Source organism: Semicossyphus pulcher, unplaced genomic scaffold (assembly GCF_022749685.1).
Source record: "Semicossyphus pulcher isolate SPU_LCO1_2020_fin unplaced genomic scaffold, fSemPul1.0.p SCAF_3, whole genome shotgun sequence".
NCBI lineage: Eukaryota > Metazoa > Chordata > Actinopteri > Labriformes > Labridae > Semicossyphus > Semicossyphus pulcher.
The window spans coordinates 8,149,256-8,161,888 of NW_027211704.1; the positions used below are offsets into that span (position 1 = coordinate 8,149,256).

Consider the following 12,633-nt stretch of genomic DNA (forward strand, 5'->3'; position numbering starts at 1 on the left):
ATATATGTTTATCTTTATTATATAAGTTAATCAATATTTAATTCATGGTTGAAATGTATATTACACAAATAAGGAAGAAAACTTTATGTATAGTTATACTAAATTATTCAAAAAATGCCTATATATCTTTTGACCCTTTCGTGTGATCTTTTTCAATTGGAATTTGCCAGTTGTATGAAAATTGTAAAACATTTTCTGAGCAGTTTAATGACTTCTCACTGAATCAATTAGTTTTTGTAAAACCCTTTCTTCAAGATAGTTAAATGAATATTAAATGAAATGCAATATTCATTTTAAAACAACTGCACATTGCATGATTAGAACTTTAAAACGGCTGGGCTAATAAAAGAAGTAATAAGCAAAAGCAATGTTACAAATTGTTTCACAGGAAGCAGAAGTAGATAATAAAATTACAAGAGTTGCAGAAAGAGCATCATAAAACAAACCTCAGCACTGATAAACATGCAGTTTAATAGCTGGAGTTTATCTCTCAGTGTTGTGTTTGTTACTAACACACAGCCTCTGTATAACAGGACGCTGTGATGTCAAACTGCGCTAAGAAGCTAAACACAGTAAGATGCTGTTAAATCTTAAATAATAGTCAGACTGTTAGCGCTGTGACAGCTGGTCCCCTGCTCGCTCTGCTCTGTGGGAGGGCCCGGCACGGCTGCAGGGACAGGGACCCGGATCTATATCATTTATCATAGATATCATAGATATCATGACCAGGTTACTGTAAACCTGCAGGAAGTGTGATTCTGACACACAACAAGAAGCAAAAAACTCTCTGAGGCTGTTGCTGTAGTTTGTTTACACCTCTGGTTGATCTTTAGAGTGTGTGTTAGAGGCTCAGTCCTTGTCTCGTCCTTCACTCGGGTATATTTGGAACAGACTGATAATCGGTCTGATCCTGAAGTGATCCTGCAACAATCCTCAGACCTGCCAAGACCCCCAGCAGGACCACGTCATTGTCTGTTTCTTATTATGCTCTGTTTAATGTTGTGATTTAACTTCTTGATTTGTTTATTTGTTTTGAGTTCCTGTGTTTGTGAAGCACTTTGTAACCATGCCACATGAATAAAGCTTTTGTTACTTAACTTACACGCTCATATATACTTAAGATGTTGTATTGAAGGAACTTGTTGCATTAAAATGTGATTATATTGCATAAAACATTAGCAACGCAGGGTTTACTTTGGTGCACAATAACAAATAAAGGGAAGCAACCATGTGACTCTTCAAACTGCATTTTCTTAGTGTCTTACATGCATACATGCATACATGCCTCTAGCTTTGATTTTATATTGACTGTACCTTAATATCATTATGCTTTGTTGGGGTTTTAAAGGTACTAAATAAATAAAGTCATTTTTATTAGGTAAACGACAACACAGCCAACAAATACATAACAATTACAGTTAACTGCCTGCCCGAATGGCAACACAAATCACATTATAATAGGTCGAAATAGATCAATTATGAGGGGGAAATTAATATATAAACATACACACAAATATACAGACTTAGACATTATATCAATACAATAATGCACATAGACATATGCATTTACATTAGAAGGATGTTGGAATGCAAAGTTGTGTGGTATTATTTGCATAACAATAATCGTGAGGTTCTACGACCTTGTGCACAAAAGATCCTCCTCTTTGTCAGTAACAATAGTTCAGGCTCTGATTTTTCCATGCATTCTTTACTCTTTATACTTTCAGCAGAATGTCTCTCTTACAAGGGAAACTGCCTTTATGAGCTTTGGTGCAGGACTTAACACGCAGCCTGATGAAGAAATGTTGAGCACACATTACATGGCCGTAATTTGAAACATTAACAATAAATTATGCATGTTTTTTGATAAATGCAGACAGAAATAAACCAAAATGAGCAGCAGTGATGTATCATGATGTTTTATCCTCCCTGTTCTGTCTCATCCAGCATTGATTTGGTCTCAGCTGTCGATTCAACAGAACACAGCAGGGACATTTCTGAAGGCTTAAGCAGAATTTGATCTCCTCCCAGCCCACCCTGCTGTCCCAGTCTGTAAATCAAATCACCTGGACAAAACCTCATAATGTTACTGTAATATATTGTTTTTTTGATGTTCTTATTAGCATACTGTTTGTGATACTGGAACGTTACATTAGTGGTTTTATATTACAGTTTACTGAAAAGTAAAGTATGATGATGACACTTCCAAAATTGGCATCCATACTATCCGTTTAAGCTTCTAGTCTAAATGCATATATGTTTAATAGGTCTTCATTATATCTTAATGTCTAGAAACTTTGATTTAGTAAATCATAATGATGGCACCAAATAATCTGCAGTTTCTTATTCATGTTGTTTTTTTTTAATAATATAATTTCCAATCTTCCAGTCGTTATTTGTTTTTTTCTGCAAAAATTGGCCTCTACAGTTCTAAATCTCCAAATTAATTGCAAAAATCATAATCTCAAATTAAGATGAGGTTTTTGCCAGTCAATTCATTTAATGAGCTCAGCGGTGAGTGGAGAGTTGATGTGACTCGGTCAGTGAACGCACCACGCCTGTCTGCTCTCTAGTTACAGTATGGCGGCTGGGACTTGCGGAGGAGGACAACTTCTTCTGGATTCCTTCCACAAAACTGTGGGAAGGCGACGGCTATAACTCATAACCGTCACGGCAAACACGACCTGGACTGAGATAGACGACGACTGCGCAACTTGTGGCTTTTACCGATATTTTTCCTGTGAGATAACCGGGCTGGTGTGATGCGTGAGGACCCGCAGTCAAGAAACTCCCCTGATTTTTCCGCGTCTGTTTCTGCCCTGACTGTCAGTTAGCCGGCTAGCTGCTTGGTAGCTCGCGCATGCTAACGTTCGTTTGCAAGGCTCAGTAGTAGCAAAAAGACGGGCAAGCCTGCTGCTTTTGTTTGCTCCGGGGGACAGGGATGGCATTTTGCCTCCATTCGGTAAGCGAACTGACTGAGAGGAGAAGGGAGAAAACATTTGAAGACCTAGATGATAAGTTTGTCAACACTCATTAGCCTAGCCTAGCCTAGCTTGTTGGTACAACGCCAGAAAACGTTGGCCGAGAGTTAGCGCTTAGCCTGTGCACTAGCGAGCTAGCCAATTAGCATTTTAGTTGCACAAGACGACCTGCTAATCCTCTGTTCATCCAGGCTGAGTGTTTTGGAGCCTCTGCACCAGCTAATTCTGAATTAAAGAGGAGCCTGAACTGCTTTCAAACCTTAATTGGCCGTTAGTGTTAAATAACTCAGGGGTGTTTTTTGGTGACCAGTCTTGCTAGGTGTCGTTAGCGGTCTTATAGGTGAGCTCTGGAGGGAGTGGTAACGGTAGGCAGCTAGCTAAGGTTCCCTGTATCAGGGTGACAATGTCAATCAGATTATGACATTTTGTAAATGACGAAGAAATTAAAGATGACACTTTACTAAACGCCAAAGGTGTGTAAACCGATTGGGGTGTAGGTTGTTAGCTTGCTGCAGGACAAGACTGAACACAACCAGAAAGGGCGCTATAATTTGGTTAACTGCTCCGTATTGATATCAAATAGTTTCCCAGATTGTTAACTAATTCGATAAGTAATACCAATTATTGGCTTGAGCTGTTGCTATATTTGGACGCTAAATATCTGCCTGACTGGCTTCCCTCGCCTGCTTCATGTTGGAGTAGTTTGATGGACGTGGAAGGCTGTTTGCCAGACTGTCAGTGCTATACTCAGTCATGTATGTCTTGACACATGGCACCCTGGTCTGTACATAGTGCCTGCTGTCAGATTTAAGTGTCGTTATGTAGCTTTGGTGGACAGCCAGTGAAGGGAATGTCTTGTCTTTTTTATACTTGTCGCTTTGTTTTTTATTTTCAAACACAGGAGAGTCTTGTTGAATCAAAGTGGGGACACAGGGCAGCCTGGGCTGTATAAAGTGGACAATGTTTATCAGTTAGTGCCTAGAAGCTTTGAGGACTAACAATTTGGCCTACAAATAGGCTACAGATATTGTAGATTATTCTTTGGGGATTGTAACAGAAGACTGCCACTCTGGATCAAGAAAACCTCTCCCTCGTGTCTGGTTGGAGTAATACTCTAAAGCCAAAATCAATGCCTTCAGCGCTGGCCGTGTTCGCCTGCCGACCCAACTCGCACCCATTCCAGGAGCGGCATGTATACCTGGATGAGCCAGTCAAGATCGGCAGGTCGGTGGCTCGGTGTCGTCCAGCCCAGAACAATGCCACCTTTGACTGCAAGGTGCTGTCCAGGAATCATGCCCTGGTCTGGTTCGACCACAAGACCGGCAAGGTAAGAGAAGATGTCAAAATAATTTCATTATGTATTTTTCCCTTCAGGATTGACCTTCCTTCAAGCTGGCTGAATTTTGTGTAAATCTTTGCTCATTTTGTGTCTAATTTTGATGAAAAATCTAAAGTGAAAAGCTTAGAAGCATTATCCCAAACTCTCCAGCAGAAAAGCCTCTTGGACTGAACCATCATCCTATATTTAGATCAATAGAAGTGCTGCCACAAACACAAATGCTCTGTTTTACATGATAACACCCCGAGCAAGACTTTCTCCAAAGTTTGAACTGTGAACATATTCGGTTTGTTTAAAGAGGGAATATATGGAGTGTTGCCTCACATCGACATGTCCAACCCTATACTTGGAGGGTAATCCCAATTGAGCACAGGAAATGTCCCCAAAACTCAAGAGATCATGGAAAACGCAGATGCTCATCTTGCTTTTTACTCTACTGTCTACAGCTGTTAAGGTTAGGATGTATGTCATAATAAATATGAGCTATTTTAAGACAAATTCAAGTTTTCTATCATATAATAATATGGTAAGTTTCATGGTGTGTGTAAGCTTTTATTTCACATTGGACTTTTGCTCCCATTTGTCTTAAGTACAAGGTCCTATTTTGGGTTGTACCTTCATTCATAAAACATGTTTTCTTCATCTGCAACATTTATTTTGACATACTGCAACTGAAAAACATAAGTCGTCAAGTTTGGGAACACTAAAAGCTTAAGCTCACTTTGCTTATCCTCACTGTCGTGTGGTAAAACAACAAGCTAAAGCAACAAAATCAAAATATATTGACTAGAAAGAGGCAACATAACATTTTAGAAGAGAAGACTAAAACATGGCAAGAATTTCTCAAAAATCAGCTGCAGGGATAATTTTCCTCACTGGTCTTCAGCTTAGTCAAGGACTAAACAAAAGTCAGTGCAGATATTCAGTGAGGAGCGATCAGACTTAATTCTTCTCAGAGCAAACAACCTGTTATTTCTTTCAAATCCACAGAGATTTGAGATCTGAAGAAGACAAATCAAATCTGTGCGTCGCAGCATCTGTTATTGTGCGGCTTCAGTGTCTCTGTAGAACAGGTTGAACAGGCTGAGACAGCCACGGGATTACCCAAGTATGTAGCATGCAGGGACTTTGAAATGCACTGTGTGTGCGCTTGTGTGTGTCCACAGTATAAGCTATTTATAATGACACCAGTAGCGTCATCCTTTCCTCTCTCCAGGGATAAATGCACACACACATGGACTGACCAACATGCACACACCAACATGCACAGATTTATTGGCACTGAGGATTCACTTTTTATTCTGTATTGAAATGGATTAAACAGAGGGGCTCTTCTTTTTGTTGTTAACACCAGAGTTTTTTATGAATCAGGAAAGGGCTGTGTTGGTACTGTGTTGAGCTGTTAAACAGTCAATAGACCATCAATACAATAAACCTCGACAGTTGTCTTAAGATAAACAGCATTGCTGGTTTGTAGCTGGTTTGTACAAGAGACCTCACAAGTGTTTAATGAATATACAATAGGCACTCTATTGAGCCAAACACAAGTGGATTTGGCTTTGGATAAAGACTTTTTATGCTTAAAAAACTTTACACGGTCTTATTAACCCTGCTATATTTAATGATGTAATATTTAAATAAATATACTGTTCATTTATTCCCCTCTGACCAATGGGTCAAAGCCCCAGTAGCCCTGGTTTAAGTCTGGCTGGACGTTTCCTGTCATCCCTCTAACATTAGCCATGTGATAAAGGCAAGAAATCCCCCCAATATTAATAATAATAATGATATAATATTAATGGGAGAGGAGAGGACATTAGGTCTGGATGATATAATGTTTCTGCATTGGCCTTGCAATCTGCTCATGTGCTATTGTCACACTGCAGGACCTGTCGGGTAACGCTTAATGTCTCAAACACAAACTGCACCTCACAGGGTTCTAATTTTTGATGACTAATCGACAAGAAATTTCTGTGATATAACATTAGTGCACCCTTTAACAGAGCACATAGCGAACTGATTGCTGTACAAGCAAAGTCTGTGTATTACCTGTGTCTAAACATGCACATGACTTGGCTTCTGTCAGAGCTAATGTTGAGGCAGGTGTTCAGTTATGCAAGGCAGCTTTTGAGTGTGTGTTTCCTCTTATCAGTGGCTATGGTAGATATGGGTTTTTTTTCTGAGAGGTTGTGCCACAGAATGTACAGTATTTTTTTTGTTGCTACACCTGTAATGTACGTACAACTGTGTAAGTCAAAGGCAGAAAAAGATGGTGAGCATTCAGTTTAAAAAGTAACTGTAACACTGCTCCACCCAGATCTCTCTTTATCTTTCCTTCATATGGATAAATCTGTTTGTTGCATCCGTTTGAGAGTTTTATATCCTTGAACTTGAAACACTTGATCATAGTCCAAAATGATAGATAACTTGTAAATAACACAACTTGGACAAGCATCTCCATAAGAGTTTATTAAGAAGCATGCTGTTTTTACCAAATATCTTCACACTTGTTTTATATCAAAGAAAAAAAAAGATATTGCAATATTCCCAATATAGTGCAGCCTTAATACAATCAACTATCCTCAGACACAAAATGTCATGTGTTGTGATTATGAAAATTCATTTGAATTATGGAAACTGTTGCAGGACTACGTCTCTTTGTTGCAAACAAACACTCACAGACACACAGAGAGGAATTAAGCACATAGACCTGGTACACCTCATTGCCGTAGGTTCCTCTTAATAGCAGTAAGACCATTGTTGGTCACATGAGTCTGCAGTTTAAGGTACAAAAAAAACCGCAGGCAGTTTCCTTTTGCTGTAAATATGTGGAAATGGCGTCCTATGTAAGCGTCTACCTGAGTTCAGAGTACCACTGAAGCGCCATAAGTAAGGTTAAATGTTAATGAAAGCTGTTGTAAATGTAATTTATAAGATGTATTGATACTTGTGTATCTGTGATGCTTTTTGTGCTCAGCAGTTTTTACCTCCATCTTGTCTGTGTGTGTGTGTGAAATGTGTGAGCAGGAGAAGGGCAGGTGTGATTGGTTGCATCCTGTGATTGATGAACCAATCAGTTGGCTCAGTGATCCGGTAGATTGCTTTATTATTGATGCTATCATTCTGTACATCAGGGCAGGGTTGACTCTTACTGTAAGATGTACAGAGATGCCTCACTTGTCTGAGTGACTGAAGCAAAACCTGCTGGTTTAGATCAGTGAAGCATCATCTTTTTACTTCTTAGACTCCATTGTAGCTGCTGGAAAAATCCTACATGATGACATAATGCCTTGAATGTTTGGTCAGTTTTATTGTTTTGCAGCCAGACTGAAATGTGATTAAGGACTGAGACCTTTAGCGCTGTTATTACACGGTATGTACTGTAGCCTGCTGGTGTCTCGGCATCCTGCCGGGACAGTCGCCTTGACAAAGACTACTGTGAAGGAAGGACGAACTGATGGACACGAGCACAGCTGGTGGGATGAATATCTAAAGGGCTTCTAGAGAAAAAGTGTTCTTATTTAAGCAGCAGCCATCATGGGAAGGTTAGCTCAGACCCAGCTGCTTCGCTCTTAACCCTGGAGGTCCAGGGACCGCAGTTTGGGAACCCCAGAGGAGCTAAGATCCAGCCAGTGGAACAGCCTGCAGTCCAATCAGAGGACTAATCTGAGAGACGGTCAGATGAGGTGTATGTGCTGCGTCAGTTAAGGTCTCTCAATTAAGGTTCTTTATAATTATCGTTAATACGACTGCTAACACCCAGCTGACGTTTGTTTACATTCTACAAAAGTAAGACAAAGACTGCATAACCATGCTGGAGGACTTAAATGTCACAGTTGTTGGATCTCAGTTGTTTTTTGAGTTTTTTTTTAATAACTTTCTAACAATGCAGATGTTGATTGCAGTTAGACTGAGTTAATGTGTATTAATACGCTGCTGAGAATAGTGCCAAAAAAAATGTACTCCATCTAAAGTGAATCATAAATTTATATGTAAGCCATTTTTTAAACTTTTCAATAATAAGTAGGAAGAATAAAGCTTTGAGTAGAAATCCACAAACTGGGTGGGGAAAACAGCCCAAACGATATTAAATATTGAGACAGACATCAACTAAAGACGGGGAGAATTCACACAGTACTTATATGGCGACAATATTGTGGAATTTTGAGCATTCCCAACTGAAAAAGGTGCCGGACTTTTCCCAATTATGACCATACAAAGGTACTCCAAAGGTTTATTTCCAAGACAAATATCTTCATTAAACTATATTTAACATTTGTATATACTTTCAACCAATTCTAGTGCAGACCAGACCTGTTCACCTGTGATGCTCTTGTGCATAAGCTGCAGACAGTGCTAAGAGTATTGTGATCGAAGGAGCTGGAGCATGCTCTGCGGGACAAACTACATGATGACACAATTTCAATGTGCTCTGTAAAAAAAGTTGTCATACTGGTACATTTTGGAAAACATATACAGGATGTAAATATCTGTATTTTGCCCATATCTGCCTATAGTATCGCTTGACCAATGGATCGCCCTGCCTGTAATTAAGAGATGGACCAGCAAATTTCTGAAATTTGGCCCAATTGAATTTGTTGACAGATAAACAACAGAATGACACTGGCCTTATACTTGGAACATTTTTTATCATGCAATTTTATTGTGAGTGAAAAAGAAGCAACCGACGGCCCGGTATGGAATCAGACCTTTATGATTTTGACATCTAAGGCCCTCTGTCCACCAAAGTGTTTTTTTTTACCCAGCTTTAAACACCTGACGCTGTTCTGAAAAGACCCAGCTGTTCGAGCTTGAAAGAACTTTTGTATGTGCAGTATTTATCTATTTTTTGCTAAGATTCTTTGGCTGCTAAGGGTGGTATGTTTGAAAATGTCTGCGCAAAGTAATGTACGTACGCTTGACCCTGCTCTGGATCAAAAGAAGGATGCAGCATTTAACAAACAGAGGAGAAACTCGGGGACCAGCATTGTTTTTATCTCCTCCATTGTTGTTGTTGTTCTCCACTTGTACATGTAGGATGTGAAGGCTGAGATGTTTGTCCCGCCCACTCTTCTCTGTGATTGGAAAGCTGGTTAAAACGTGACGGTGATGAGCGCAGTGTTTAGAAATGAATCAGAAAAAATAGTGTAGAGTAAATACCACTGCAAAGAATTAACAAGACATACTGGCTTAAGGAAAAGGGTCTCTTGGGAAATCAGAGCCCTGTAGTTGGGAAAACAACAGGTGGATTTATAACTCAGATAAAAGCTGCGTACATTGTAGGTTTATCAGTTTAAGAAGATGGTGTTTTGCATGTAGCCTCACTGGGACCCTTTATGGAACTGAGCCAATGTAAATGTTACACCTGTGCTTTTTCTGTAATGACCGTTCAAAATGCACCCTAATAAACTCAATGCAGGCCAGTTATATAGCTGTCAGTAACTGTCATTAAACTAACCAGCCTGTCAGTAATCCAATCCATCAGTCCCTGGTGTGTTCAGGAAGATGCGTAACAGATCAAACCAGATTTAGACTATCAGTGGAGATCTCTGTGATACAGCTGTATCATGTAGAGTTATCCTGTAATTGATTCATCCCCTGAGTGTATGCACCAAACTTTAACATGTGCCAGTTGAAGAGATCAGAACAGGTTTATCCCTTTAGAGGACACAGAACATGTCAGAGCTGTGTTTGTTAACTCCAAATACAGAGCTCTTACAATGAGCTATAAAAATCGTCCAAGCTACAACGAGGTTTAGAAAGTAATACAAGAAATGAACATTAAATATAAATTCATGTTAGCTGCTGGTCAGATTCTGGTTTTGGTAAAGCATGCGGCTGCAAGCAAGAGATGCTAGCATGCTAGCATCTGATCGATGGAAGGTAAAATGTCTACCTTCCTCCTACATGAATAGTCTGCTAGCGGGTGGTGCATCAGTGCTGCAGCTATGTGTGATATAATGCGTGAGCTAAATTTGTCTTCTCTTGTCCTGCTTGTTTCCCTGCTGGAGGCCTTCATGCCCCATGCAATACCTCACATCAGGATCTGCAGAGCTTTTCTGCAGGCCGTTGTCACGTTTGGTCAGTCCTCTGGAGGACTTGGAGTTGAGGAGTGAAAATAATGCTAGGGAAACCCAGCCTTGTATTATAGTATGAATACATGGTTTGTAGTCTTATCAGCTCGATGCCTCATAGTTTAAACAGGTGTAAATACCAGTCAGCAAGTAGAAGCTTGTGCTGGGCTCCACAGAGGAAATATCCCTGCAGCGAGGTGAAAACAAACCTCTCGAATTATCTGTCACAAAACTTTTGATTCACCGGACTGGGTTGATAAATGATTGGGCATGGATTTTGGTAATAACCTGTCCTTTTTTATTCAGCTTTTGTTTCAATCTTTAAAAAATACCAGAATCTGAATAATGTTGCCTCCTTTTTTTCTTTTAACAATTTCAGTTTGTGGTGTGTAATGCACTTTACAGCCCTGCCTGTCTTGCTTGCATAGCTAATAAGTTGTTGTGGATTTAAGGTCAATTAAAGTGTTTATTGGAGGTTTGTGCAGCAGTCAGCTCTGGGTGCTGCAGCCTTGGCACCACAGCAATTAATTTTCCATTTGTTTCATCATGTAGATGCACATCATGTATTGTTTGTGCTGGGTGAAAGATTAAATTATTGCCAGTCTAGTTGCCGAGTTAAAATGAGAACACACACACACACACGCCCTACAGTAGATGAGTCATTAAATTGCTGTAGGCCTCAGGTGGGGCCAGATTTACTATGGAAGACAGATTCTCCTCTCCCTAAACCTTCAGTGTAACTGCTGGACCACAGATGCCTCCTAACAGGAAGTTTGTGCTCTCTGACACAGACTGAGAATGAATGGATGGGCTTTTTTAATCATAATGCTACACACCATATGTGTTACTATTTAATTTGTGTAATAACCCTTCCCAGTGCTATCCAAATAAGCAAAGGTTGTACATAGTGTGTGTAGTTTTTAAAAATGTGATGATTATTATCTGTAGTATTTATATTGTTTGTATATTTTATTTGTTGACTAGTCTTTACTTTATTCTGACTATTGAGCTGCTGTAACAAGCAAATTCCCCCCAATGGGTGATCAATGAAGGATCTCTTATATCTTTAGGACGAGGAAGTTACTAAATATCAGGGTGGGTGTTACCGTGTTTTGGGAGTTGATTAAATCCAAAAAATCTCTGAATAATTTCATGAAAACGCAGAGGGCTAGCGATTCTCTGATAGTCCTTTTGCCTTCCCGATACCAAGGCGCGAGAATTTGCCGATACAGAGTACAGATGTGCATTTTAAGCCAAAATACTATTCAATATTCACAAGGAAGTATTTCACCATTATTCGTAGACCGCTAACCCCTGTGCATGCAAACTCTAAATGACTGTATTGTTGTAGACTTATTACATGCTAATGTTACCTGGGTAAGTTTGCACTTGACCTCATTTCTTGTTTCGAAGGAGTTCCACCCAGAACTCTTTGACGACTGCAGAAGTCTCTGCAGTTTTCTCTGGTTCTGCATCTAACAGCACCACACCTGCTTTACTGGCACCTCGCACTAATGTTTTCTTCTTCTTTTGTTATTTAATGGCGGCTAGCAAGCAGCTGTCAGATGCGCTAAAGCCACCATCTGGTGGAAGTAGCACACTAGAACCTGAAACACACTGTTGTTGTTTGTTATTGTTGCATCATAAGTTTTCTGAAACCAGTTGATAATTTGGGGTTTAAAGAAAATATAAGATCTGTGCTTTGACTGGTATCTTCGCCAATACCCATATAGCGCCAACACTACTCTTAACACCACTGTAAGACAAAGGCAACACACATTTCTGGGAGCTTTATGAATCAGGGCAGGCTTTCAATACAGCAGCATTCAGCAGCCTCTGTAGTCTGTACTCTGTAGTTTTAGCACGTGAGAGTAGTTGGTTTCGGTAAAGATCAGGCATTAAATCAGACATTTGGTGGAGAGCACTGCTGGCAGCAAAGCAGAGCTGTTGTTTGGTATCAGTATTCCACGGCACGATAATGACCTCGATCTGAATACCAACACAGCACAGGAACGCTGATACACACACAGGACTCAGCTCTGTAACTCTGTTTAAATCTGTGAGTGTGAAGGAATAAGACGCTGCTGGCAGGACCGACACCCTGGCAAACTCGGCTCTGGCTTTCTGCACGTGTGTGTTCAGAGATAGTAATACTGCATCCAGATACCAGAGCGGTACACCGTGATGGAGCAGTGGAAGAAGTGGCTGGATTCTCACTATTGGAATCTGATTCTTGGTT

The 12,633-nt window shown here is 40.0% G+C and overlaps 1 protein-coding gene across 9 annotated transcripts in view; it reads left to right on the forward strand.

The window, feature by feature from the left end:
• The first annotated feature begins 2,578 nt into the window (after nt 1-2,578).
• slmapa (sarcolemma associated protein a) overlaps nt 2,579-12,633 on the forward strand; it is a 68,673-nt gene continuing 58,618 nt past the window's right edge. For all 9 annotated transcript variants that reach the window (XM_069677442.1, XM_069677445.1, XM_069677446.1 and 6 more), the window contains exon 1: nt 2,579-4,308. In XM_069677442.1, coding sequence (XP_069533543.1) covers nt 4,111-4,308 — 198 coding nt within the window. In that variant the 5' untranslated portion in view covers nt 2,579-4,110. The remainder of the gene's footprint in view (nt 4,309-12,633) is intronic.